Consider the following 12,915-nt stretch of genomic DNA (forward strand, 5'->3'; position numbering starts at 1 on the left):
CATGGGCTCTGGGGAAGGAACTCTGAAATGGAAACTTAAGGGTTCTTTGGAAAGTCCGTTGGATGGTGTTTTGCTGAGGCAAACACGTGAAGGAATGTTTAAAGTGGATACGGGTGTGAAAGGCTAAGGCAGACTCGTGAAGGAACGTTTTGAAGAAGCAGACACAGGAGAGAGGATGTTCTGCTAAAGCAAGCATGTGAAAGAACACATGATGAGAGATTCTTTGCTAACAACATGCATGTATTGCTCTGCATTACATTCAGCTGCATTTGTCGGGACTCCATAGAGAGAAATGCACCAAAAACTTATGTTGGTGTGCTGCAGTTTGTTGCCGCCTCGGGGCTGATTTGAAACACGTGCTGAAGCAAGACCCATGCTGAGGCAAGGCACGTGGAGGACATGTGATGTTTGGAGGGTATAAATAGGATTCCGCAGAGTGCGGGAGACAGCTTGGCCTGCTAGTCGTACAGCTAACTGTGCAACACTTGTGTGGGCGTTTTCCCTGATCTTTGCTTCCCTGAGAGAAACACAGCTGAGAACTTTTCCTGGGGTTTCTGTTGGTCTCTCCTGCATATGCGAGCTCAGGTTGAGGTCTGGCTGTCTCTGCTAGGTTGTGTCACCACTGTTGCTAACCCAATTCTAAAGAACTGGACTGCTGGTGTATCAGCAAGGTGCTTGCAGTGGATGGAGCTGCCTCTGCCTGCTAACCTATGAACTGAACTGCTGATTTCCAGACAACACAGACAGGAGTTGCTACAAAGAAGCTTTCTGGATAGGTCCACTCCCCTAGCCCCAACCCATCCTTTCTTTCCCACTACCTCTGGTGGGTGGTGGGCTACACTGAAGGTTAAAAGCTGTTAACAATCATCACTAAAAATAGGATTTGAAAACAATTAAAGTTAAGAACTCAGATCCTCATGCCTGCAAGACAAACTTTATTGAGACGTCATTGTCTCCGACTCACTGTCTGCTCTTTAACACAAAAGTTTTTGAGCCTCTGACTGGAAGTATGAATTATTGCTTGTTAGGGGCTTAGCTTACTTGCTTTGAGCTTCTCTAGCAAACTGCCACAGACTTTGTGGTTTAAATTAACAGATATTTATCCTGTCACAGTTCCAGAGGCCATAATGGTGCTGGTGAATGCTTGAAAGTTTTTGGAAGCTCTTAAGGAGAGCCTATGCCATTCCCTTCTCTTGGTTGCTCAGGATAGCCCTTGGCTTGTAGAAGTATCAACCAGACATGGCCTCAGGGGCTCTCCCTGTGTATACCAGTGTCTCCGAAGGGCCTTCCTGTAAGGATAACAGTCATTGAAAAAGACTCGCTCTAATTTTAGTATGTTCTTCTAACAGGTACAGCTGCAAATATCTTACTTCCAAATAAGGTCACTTTCTGAGGTTCCAAGTGGACATGGGCTTGTGTGTGAAGCACTGGAACTGACTGCATGAATCCACAAGGCCAGATTAGCTTCTTTAGAGGTTTAGCTAACAGTCCCGTGGACGGGGGAGTGCTTTCGGCTTCAGTGTCCTCAGTTCCTGTTGTGGGGGCGTATGGTCTATTTCAAGTCACCCCTACCCCCATGAATTGTACTTGGGGCTTTCCAGAGCATAGAAAGAATTTCCTCTGCGAAGAAAGTCCTTCTCCATCCACTGAGGTGGCTAATGTAAGGTACTCACTGCCATGCCTGGCAACCTGAGTGCTATCCTTTGATCCTATTGCTCCCAAAAGTTGTCTGTTGACCTCCACACATGCTCTGTGGCACGTGTACACCCCCACAGTAAATAAATATAATCAAAATAATAATAGACCAGAGAACTTATTCTTCTCTACCCTCCCCCGACATGTCCTGTGCAGGGTAATGCAGGAGGGAGCTATGGTGACAAGGAATTTTTCTGCAATAGACTCTTTATAAAATAAAGTAATGTGGTGTGTATGTGTGTGCATGGTATGTGGTGTGTGTTTGTGTGAGTGGTATGTGTGCATAGTGTGTGGTGTGTTTGTGCATGTGCATGGTGTATGACGTGTGATGTGTGTGTGTGGTATGTATGTGTGTGTGCATGGTGTGTGTTTGTGTGTGTGCATGGTGTGTGTGTGTTGTGTGAGCCTGGTACATATGTGTGTGTATAGTGTGTGGTGTGTGTGTGTGTGTGCATGCATGATGTATATGTATGTGTAGGGTGTGTGAGTCGGTTGGATGGCGTTTTGCTGAGGCAAACATGTGAAGAAATGTTTTGTTAAAGTATGTGTATATGTTCATGTGTGTGTGTGTGTGTACCTGTGCATTTGTGCTTGTGTGAAGTTCCCACAGAGGCTAAAAGAAGGCATCAGATCTCTTGGAGCTAGAATTGCAGGTGGGTGTGGACCACCCGATGTGGGTACTGGGAGCTGAGTGCAAGACCTCTGCGAGAGCAGCAAACACTCTTAACTGCTGAGACACTGCTCTGGCACCCCAGTCTCTTTTAATATTAGAAAAATTAAAAAAATTCATACTCGCACACATTGAGAGATTAAATAATCTCAAAGGGTTTTCAATATGAAGCCGTCTCACCTCAATTCCTCCTTATAGTTTTAGTTACAGTCCCCTGAGCTAGCTTTCCAGGCTCTCACAGGGCCTCTGGCTCAGAAGGGCTCTCTACTTGGTCTAATTCTCTGATACTCTTAGTTTCCAGCTATGTTTAAACCAAGGGCCTGGCGAGTCTACTTTACTCTGGCCTCAAACACTAAGCAACTAGTCCTGCTGGGAAGCAACCAGTGTTGGCAACTTCCTGTTTGAAATGTATTCTATGGCTCTTTGTTGTCTCTAAATAGGGATGAGCCTGGTGCCAGAGAGTGACATCGAGCTCACTGCATAACCTTTTCTATTATTATATTTTAAGAGATCATTTGTCAACACTGCTTTTTGAAACCTTTAAAGACTAGGGTGGCTGGAGAGATGGCTCAGCAGTTAAGAGCACTTGCTGTTCTTGCAAAGCACCTGGATTTGGTTCCCAGCACCTACATGGTAGTTCACGACGGGCCGCAAATCCAGCTCCAGGGGATCTGACACCCTCTTCTGGCCTCTGCAGGCAGTAGGCATGCACATATATGTACATATATACATACAGTCAAAAAACTCGTGAAGTAAAAATCAAATGGCATGAACTAAAGAGTCTGTGCTGGCTACTTTTATGTCAACCGGACTCAGGTTAGAGTCATGCAGGAAGAGGGAACTTCAGTTAAGAAAAGGCTCCCACCAGAATGGTCTGTGGGCAAGCCTGCGATGCATTTTCTTGATTGATGACAGATGTGGTAGGGCCACACCCAGGCAGGTGGCCCTGGTGCTATAGAAAGCTGAGCAAGCCATTGAGAACAAGCCAGTAAGCAGCACTCCTCCATGGCTTCTGCATCTGCCCCTGACTCCAGTTTTCTGCTACACTCGAGTTCCTGCCCTGACTTTCCTCTAACAGACTGAAAGTATAGGCCAAAATAAACCCTTTCCTCCCCAACTAGCTTTTGGTCATGGTGTTTTATCACAGCAATAGAAACTCTAAGATACCATTGCTATATGCTTCCCCATGAGTAGAATACAGACTAAAAATAGCAGCCATTCAAGTGTTCTTAGTGGTTCATGCTCTCGGTCAGTCACACCCTGGGCCCGATGACAGCACCAGGCATGGGACAGCGGGGGCAAACAGTAGATGTCTCTACACCAGGAGGTGGGGTCATCAGGTGCTTGGGAGTCCTGAGCATCTGCTGTGCAGAGCAGAGGAGGATATGCAGAGATTCATGGCAGACAACTATCAGAGAAAGGCAACACTGGGTGGGAAGCCAGGTATAGTCAAGGCCAGCTTACCCGCCCAAGAGGGAATCACTGTTGGAAATAGCAGACTTGTCTATCGATGATGAGTTGAACCGGGCTGTGGTGACTACCTGAGGACTAAGGCAGCTTGGGCTTGGGAAGAACCAAAGAAGACTGGACCATTAGCATCTTTATAATATAGATGTGAGTGTCCCTGGTACTCAGGGAAGTGGAAGAGGACAGAATACAAACCCAGTAGGGCAAGGAAAAGGCTTCTCTGCATCTTGTCATTCCAGGCTCTATATACCTGTCCCTGATTACATACCTCCCTCTGTGCATCTGCCCCAGATCACAGCCCTCCCTCCAGGCTCTGTGGACCTGCTCCTGGTCACATCCTCCCTCCGAAGCCTTTCCTCTGTCTCCCACACGTATGTGTGTGTTCTTATGCTATGTAGGTACAACAACAACGTATAAGACAAGCATACAACCAATGTCTTTACTTTATAGCTGTATGGTTTAGCTATCAGTTGACAAAGCAAACTGAGAGGATGTTTTGTTCTTAATGGTGGATAGAAAGGAACTGGGCTTGTGGCTTATTCTAGCTCCCAAGTGTATAATGGATTTAAATATTCTCTTTCTTTGCTTTAAGGACTTTGACTCCTTCTTCTCGGCAAAAGAAGAAAATATTATTTATTCATTCCTTGGTCTGGCTCCCCCTCCTGGGTCAAAGGTAAGCTTGCACCATGGATGGTCTAGTACAGGCTATAACAACAGAAGATAGAACTGGCAAAGAGCAATGCTCATCAGTGGTATTCTAGGACAACATGACTTTTATTGTTTAACTTACAGAATGCTTCATGAATTTACATGTCACCCTTCTACGGGTGCTCTCTTATCTCTATACCATTTTAATGTATGTGTGTGTGCGCATGAGTGTGTGGGTGTGCATGTATGCATTGGGTGCAGGTATGCATGTATGCATGTATGTGCATGAGTGTGTGTGCATGGGTGCATGTGTGAGTGTGTGCGTATGTAATGTTTGTGTGTGTATACCTGTGCATGTGTGTGTGCATGAATGTGTGTGATTTTGTGCTTGTGTAATGTTTGTGTGCATTTGTGTGTGTATCTATGCATATGTGCATATGTGTGCATGAGTGTGCATGAGTGTGTGTGTGTGTGTGTGTGTGTGTGTATGTTGCTTCAGCACTGACATGATTTTTAATATAATCTTCATTGAGGAACTGTGTGCGTAGAGATAATACAAATGTTTCACCAGACAATTTTCCAGTTTTGCTTTCATTCTTGTTCTAGTAAATTTTATAATATTTAATAAATGTGAATGTTGGGGTTAAGCTGGGGAGGGGCACACAGATCAATGCAATTGCTTAGAAGGAGGCCTTGGGTTCAGTTTCCAGCCTTGAAAAAGATGAATAAAACAGGGAGAAAGTGTTGCATCTTTGTGTTGGGTTATCTAAGTCTGTTTGTGAGGGGCATAGGAACTACTTGTGCGACTCCTCCGTTATGTCACCATAATGACTTCACATCTAGCTCCCAAAAATTCGCTTGGCAAATGACATCTGCTCTCAGCTTAGTAATTTCTACTTACTATGAGTTTGCTTTTTGTTCTGGTAAGAAGTGGAAAGAAAGATCTAGAATCAAGCACCATGTGGATTTCATCAGTGTCCCCTTAGTGTTGACTCCTCTTTGATTATGTATAATCCATGCAGATGCTGACAAAGCTTAGTTGTTTCACGTGAACATCTGCTTCATTCTCCTCACAGAAGCAGAGTCTCTCATATACCACACTCTACTGACATGAGAATACACTGTGAAATTTACTCATTTAAAAAAATTTTTTTTCCCTTGGGGCTGGAAAGATGGCTCAGTGGTTAAGAGCACTGTTTGCTCTCACAGAGAACCCAGGTTCAGTACCAGCATCCACACGGCAGCTCACATCCATCTCTAACTCCAATTCTAGGAGATCCAAGTCCCTAGACTGGCCTCTGTGGGCAGCAGGCATGCACATGGTACACAGACATACATGCAGGCAAAACACCTACTGACACACACACAACACGCATGAGTCTCTAATTTGTGCTCAGATTGATTCTAAAAGAGATTTGTATGAATAAGTCTAAATTAATTCTTTTTTTAAACATTTATTTATTTTGTGTATGTGAGTATGCTCCAGAAGATGGCATTAGATTCCATTACAGGTGGCTGTGATCTACCTACCATGTAGTTGCTGGGAATTGAACTCAGGACCTCTGGAAGAGCAGCCAGTGCTCTTAACCACTGAGCCATCTTTCCAGCCCTCTAAATTAGTTGTTAATTTAGGACAAGAAACTCAAACCTGCACCTCACAGACAGGTTTGCAGAGTGCACCCGTGTGCTTGTCCCTGTGCCAGCCTTCGTAGGCACTGGAGGTGTCTCAGTGTGCAAGCCACTTTGCACCCTGCACTAATGCTTTCTTCAAATGGTACTATATAGAGATTTTGAGATCAGTTAATACTTGTATAGGAGGACAAAAAACTCCCCCAAACCAAACCAAACCCAAACCCCAAACCCAAATAAATCCACTTTCTTTTTAATGAAATGACATTTGCTTTGTTAAACTGCAGTATATCCCAAACACTAGCGCTGAATGAAGACTATTATGTGCAATTTAGGATTTTAATTTGGCATAAGACCCACTCAATGGGATCACTTTAGTTTATACATTACATGGAGGAGATAGTGGAAGGGGCTGTGAAGGTAGTTTGCTGGGTAAAGCACTGGCTACACAAATATGACAACCTGAGTCTGTTCCCAAGTGTCTACGTAAAAATGTCAGCTGTGGGTGTGATGGGAAGACAGGTAAATTCTAGTTAATGGGTGAGATTCAGGTTCAGTGAGAGTCCAAGTCTCAAAAGAAAGGAAGGACAGAAGGAAGAAAAGAAGAAAGAAAATAAAGAAAAGTGATTGAGACATTGACCTCATGCCTCTATATGGGCACACACACACACACACACACACACACACGGATACATGCAACACACACACAGGCACTCACATATAGACATACACACACACTCACACACATGTGCATATGCACACACACATATGCAGACACACAAGCACACATATACACATATATACACATAGATACTCACATACACATACATATATGGGTGTGTGTCTGTATGTACATGTGTGAGTGTGTATGTGTGGGTGTATGTGTGTGTATGTATGTCTGTGTATATGTGTGTGTATATGTATGTGTGTGAGTGTGAATGTGTGTTTGTGTGTCTGTATGTACATATGAGTGCCTTTGTGTATATGTGCATGTGTGTATGTATGTGTGTGTCTTTGTATGTACATGTATATGAGTGTATATGTGTGTATTTCTGTATGTACTTGTGTGTGAGTGCCTGTGTGTGTATAAGTGTATGTATGTGTGAGTGTGTGTGTGTGTGTGTGTAGTGTAGGTGGGGGCAGGCTGGAGAGTTGACTCAGCAAGAAAGGATGCCTGTTACTCCTGCAGAGGACCCAGGTTAGATTGCCAGCATCCATGTGGTGACTCAGAAATATCAACAATTCTAATTCCAGAGGACATGACACCTTTTCCCAACCTCTACAGGTATCAAGACCAGCATTCATACACATAAAATGAAATAAATAAATCTAAAAAGAAACTGACTTAAAAAATCCCATATTTGCTACACATGGAGGTATCCATCATGCCAATATTTTATTTAAATCTATACTTAGAGGAGCAAAACATTTGGGAGGGGGCAGTGAGATAGCTCAGTGGGTGACTCTAACTTTGTCAAGCTGACAGAAGCCATCTCGTTTAGTGACAAAATAAGATCCATACGTGAAATGAGAAAATTTGTTCCTCCCACTACACATGGCTCAGAAAACAAAAACTAAGTTAATAAAAATGTTTACAAAATTATCTGTAAAATCATTAAATTTATTTTTTGAAGAATTCACAAGTATGACTCCTAATTTATAAGGCTAAATGGGCACAGAGATGTGAAATCTTGATGTAATGTGTATGTTTATTCATATACATAATATGTCATGACTAACAAGCCAGACTTAGCAGGTCTGAGAAGGGCCTGAAACATCTACATTTTGAAAAATAATATGGAGTAGGTGGTGGAACCCCAATTTGGAAAAACATCTTCCTAAATGTGCTACATCAAAATTAAAGAAATACACAGCTATGTCACTTGAAACAAATAACAGAGGTTATGGTCACTAACCTATAGCTCTTTATTGTCTGTAGCAGATAAAACTCTTATTTTAAAAATAAGTTTTACTAGCTGGGTAGTGTTGTGGCATGCCTTTAATTCTAGCACTTGGGAGGCAGAGACAAGTGGATATTTGAGTTCCAGAAAAGCCAAGGCTATACAGAGAAACCCTGTCTCAAAAAGAGTTTTCCATTTTTTATTATTAATAACAAAAATATAAAAATAAATTCTATTTATGATTATTGTTTGTGCAAAAATATGTGAGTGCATGCATGTGTGCATGTGCATAGGCGCACACAGACACATAGACACACATAGACACACACAGACACACACACAAACACACACACACACACACACACACACACACACACACACACACACACACCATGGTGACTAAAAGACAACTCTGTGGAATTGGTTCTCCTCTACATTTGTATGGGCTTCAGGGATCAAATTAAGGTTTCCAGCCATGTATGGTAAATGCTTTTACTTACTGAGCCCTCTTACTGGTCCCATACGATTAATTAAATTAAAATTTTAATTAAAAATGTGTATGAGTGTTTTCCTTGCATACACATCTGTGCACTATGAATGCATCTGGTGCCCTTGAAGACCAGAAGAGGGCATCAAATCCATGGGGACTAGAGTTACAGATGGCTGTGAGCCACCATATAGGTGCTGTAAATTGAACCCACACTCTCTGTAAGACTCTTACTTAACTCTCTTAACTACTGAGCCATCTCTTCAGCTCACTCATAAAATTCTTCTATGTTTTATTTTTAGCAACTATCAGTGAACAATATCCAATTATACTGCAGCTGAAGTTCTGCCCTAGTTAGCAGAGACAGGCAATCATGACAATGTTACACATTGATAGAGACAATGTTACAGCGCCACATTTGCAATGTACTGCTGGAGTGCGGTGATCTGCGGTTACTGCTCTCAGATAGTCACCTCATGATATCATAACAGACTCAACAGCAGCATCAACATCAAGACCTCTGCCATGGATTTACTCTTAGGAAAATAATCTGTTTAATGAATAAGACACAAATGACATCTCAAGGTTTGGTTTGGTTTTGATACAAGTTCCCACTGTGTAGATTAGGCTGACTTCGAACTCACTATTCTCTACCTGAAGCTGCCCCGGTACCAGGGGTCATCCCTCTGAGATAATGTAATTTAGTGATTTACAGCCCAAAGTAACTTATGATGATATGTTTTGATATAATTTCTGTAGTGCTGATCAGCTTGTAACAAATGTCAAAATATTTAAATAAACGCCAGTCACCTAAGGAAGGGACCACCCTACCAAGTTCAGGTGCTTTGAGTGAAAGGCAAATGAGAGGTTGGATCAGAAGACTTAGATGAGCATGTTAAGAGGGCTATGGAAGGGAGGAATTTGAGCTTCTAAACATGTTCTGGAATTCTCCAGTTTGAAACTAGATAAGCAATAAAGACAAGGAACCGCACTGAACGTTACATTGTAGTTCAAGTCAGAGAGAGAAACACCTTAACAAGAGATGAAAGACAGAGCAGTAGGATGTGGGAAAGGCCAGACACCAGGCACCACAGATCTGCTGTGTGCAGCGGGAGCACTAGAAAGAGGGAAGGACCTGGGAAGGAAGGGCGTTGATTCTGGTGGACCAGTTGCACATCCTCTGTGCAGCCAGGGGGGAGTGTCTGAGAGCCAGACACTATGAAGAGTCCCGGAAAGGTGGACATAAAAAGCCTTGGATTGAGGAAGGAAACCTCTAGGTGTGCCCCATTGTTACGTTGAATAAAATGAAGGCTGAAGATGAGAATAATTCATTTAGTTAAAAGACATAGAAGAGAGTTATGTCCTCAAGAGAGTTTTCAAGTATTCCCAACTGTTTGCTGTAGGTGACAAAGTCTGAGGAAGCATCCTCCCTTCCCAATGGAGATGTAGCAGGAGAGGCAGAGGGTGCTGCAGAGGTAAGGGCTGGTGCTGCCAGTGTCCTCAGAATGGCTGATGGTCCTGAAATTTCTTATTTATTTTGTCTACCTATATATAAATGTCTGTCTGTCTACTTTCTTTCATCAACCTATCTCCATCATCTATCTATCTATCTATCTATCTATCTATCTATCTATCTATCTATCTATATCTACCAATAAGTTGATCAGTCTACCTGTCATCTATCAATCATCTATGAGTTCTCTCTCATCTATATAATCTATTATCTATTCTGTGTCTATGTAGCATCCACCTAACATCATCATTATCTATCATCTGTCTTTTATCTATCATCCACCCACCCACCTATCCATTTATCCATCCTCCATCCACCCACTTACCCACCCACCCACCCACCCATTCATCTACCCACCTATTTATCTATCCATTCATCCATCTACCCACCCACAATCCATCCATCCATCCATCCATCCATCCATCCATCCATCCATCCATTCACCTATCCATCCATCCATCCATCCATTCACTTATCTATCCATCCATCCACCCTCCACTCCATGCCTCATCTATTCATTTATCCATCCATCCATCCATCCATCCATCCATCCATCCATCCATCTATCATTCATCCATTCCCCACCCCTTACTTGTTAATCTGTCTACATTATTCATTTATACCCATCTGTCTATGCACCTGTCACCTTTACTGGTCTTAAACTCAATGCCCGCACTCAACATTTTATGGCTGCAGCATGCATGCAGTCAGTCTGTTAGCAGTTTGGGGGGGCAGTTGGGGAGATTGTGTCAGCATCTAAATGACCTTGTGCAAAGAAGGTCTTTGCTGGTGTCACTTATGTGCCATGGTGGAAATGGGAAGCCATAGCAGGCATGGCCTACCTTTTTACTTGGGAGCTTACTGAAGGTCAGCGATGCCTTAAGTTTCTTTTCTAAACAGGGAACAGAGAAGGCTGAAAAAAGTGGAGAAAATGAGGCACAGAAAGAGGACAGTGAAGACACTGGAGAGCTTTCTGAATCCCAAGAGAAGAAGGTGAGTAGTCTCTGCTCCTTTCCCATTACTGAGGTCCTGGAAGGAGCTAGGAATTGTGCTGTGTGCTGGGTTCATAGCTTTGAGAAAGAAGGTGGACACTGAGAGCTTAGCTGTGAGGAATCAGCTATTCATCTCTGCTTTACTGCTGTGGACTGCGTGTGAGAGGGCGAGAGGGAGGACCCTGAACCAGGCTTGGTGGAGAAGAGTCAGGGCAAGCCTCAGTGATCCATGAATACGTCCATGAATAAGTCACATTCATGTTCCTGTCAGACAAGGTTCCTTGATCTTGAATGATGACTAACTCTACATATAGCTTCCCATGAGCCTCCTGGGGGAAAACAGTCCATGTGTTGTTGAAACAGCAACAGGAACTTGAGGACTGAAGCCCAGCACTGGGAAAGAAACTCACTGAATTCAGGATCCAGGGGACCAACAGGTCTCAGAGAGTCTGAGGCATGTACAGAATCTGATCCTAAAGAGATCTGCTGTTCAGGGATAGCCAGATGATAAAGATGTGTGGGATTCTATAAGCATCAGAACAATGGGTATGGGGGCCACTTGCAGAATTTGGGAATTTGACTGACAAGGCATAGGGGTGGTGTTGGCTGCCCAGGAGACTTGTGGGTTGGGGTGGGCTACAGGCCTCTGGCTGAGCCTCCTCACGGGCTAGCATCAATAGGAACATCATGAGGGCATCACAAAGTGGTGGAAATATCACAACTGCCTCATGTTTGTGTTGCCTCTGTCTGTAAAGTCACCTTGTGAAAAAGGTGGAATTATTTTGAGTCGTGTTGGTTACCAGTTGGTTCTCCTCATCTGAAAACCCAAAGCCCTGGCCTTGGTGACACATAGTTGGGGTCTCACCACACCAAAGTGCCTTTTATAAGGCCAGCATGGATGTAGCTACAAAATGCTTGCAGGCCCAAGGCTGGGCTAAGGGCTAGTGACTCAGAGGACACCCCAGTGCTCTCTCTCCTGCCAGTTCTAGGGCCAGCTGCCCTTTCAGGCCACACTGGCAGGCCTCAGCATCCATGTCTGACACTCGTCACCACTGACACCTGCTCTTGGTACTGTCCTAGTGCCGTGCCAGTGGCCCGAATCTTGGCTGAGGTCCTAGCAGAAAATAGCTGCTGTGGCAGGTCGGAGACTTCTCACTTCCCATGTTTGCCCCCGGTGGTTCCTGTGGAGGACTGCACAGTGGCATCATGTGGGCAATAAGACACTCACAGTGCTGGTTCCCACCCACTCTGCACCTGGTTCTTGACCTGGCACTTACAGCCTTCTTTATAAGCCTATGTGATTATTTTCTAACCACAAAACTGACTTCAAGCGTTTCGTATAGTTGACTTTTTAACAGCGGCCTGCTTCAGAAAATTGTCTAACTCTGTGAGCTTATGTTGGAAAGCTTTTAAAATTAATATATTGTACCTCAACCTAAGTAGGATTGAAAGCAGGAGTGGCATTTGCTAAACATATCCAGTTCACATTTTATCAGTCGATTGAACCATCACCCCATGCCAGGCAGAACTTCAGTGACTGGGAAGGAGCCATGGGAAGGCAGAGTCCTGCCCTGACAGGAAGCCTGCACTCTGAGCTAGCACAGACATCTGCAGGGCCCTTGAAGATACTTTTGGGACTATTTCTATAAGAGCACTGAGCAGGTGACTGTTGCCATTTAGTACATATTCCAAGAAATCGGGTCAGTTTAAGTACTGATAAGGAGTGCCCAGTCCCTCTTCTGGTTGAGACCAGCGGTTACTGCAGTAACCCCCTCCCCCAATGCTGTTCAAGCACCATTTTTAATAACACCTTGTTTCACTTGGATTTAGGAAAATATAAAACCCTATAGAATTGATAATTCCATGCTATATATGATGGGTTTTAATTTGATGACATGAAATTAAGAAGAAAA

At 43.6% G+C, this 12,915-nt stretch overlaps 1 protein-coding gene across 1 annotated transcript in view; it reads left to right on the top strand.

The window, feature by feature from the left end:
* The window catches only part of Sh3bgr (SH3-binding domain glutamic acid-rich protein), a 28,464-nt gene that overhangs the window by 9,119 nt on the left and 6,430 nt on the right, over positions 1-12,915 (top strand). Inside the window, exons 3-5 of the mRNA NM_015825.2 lie at positions 4,425-4,505; positions 9,901-9,972; positions 10,911-11,003. Coding sequence (NP_056640.1) covers positions 4,425-4,505; positions 9,901-9,972; positions 10,911-11,003 — 246 coding nt within the window. The remainder of the gene's footprint in view (positions 1-4,424; positions 4,506-9,900; positions 9,973-10,910; positions 11,004-12,915) is intronic.

This window comes from Mus musculus, chromosome 16 (assembly GCF_000001635.26).
Source record: "Mus musculus strain C57BL/6J chromosome 16, GRCm38.p6 C57BL/6J".
Lineage (NCBI taxonomy): Eukaryota > Metazoa > Chordata > Mammalia > Rodentia > Muridae > Mus > Mus musculus.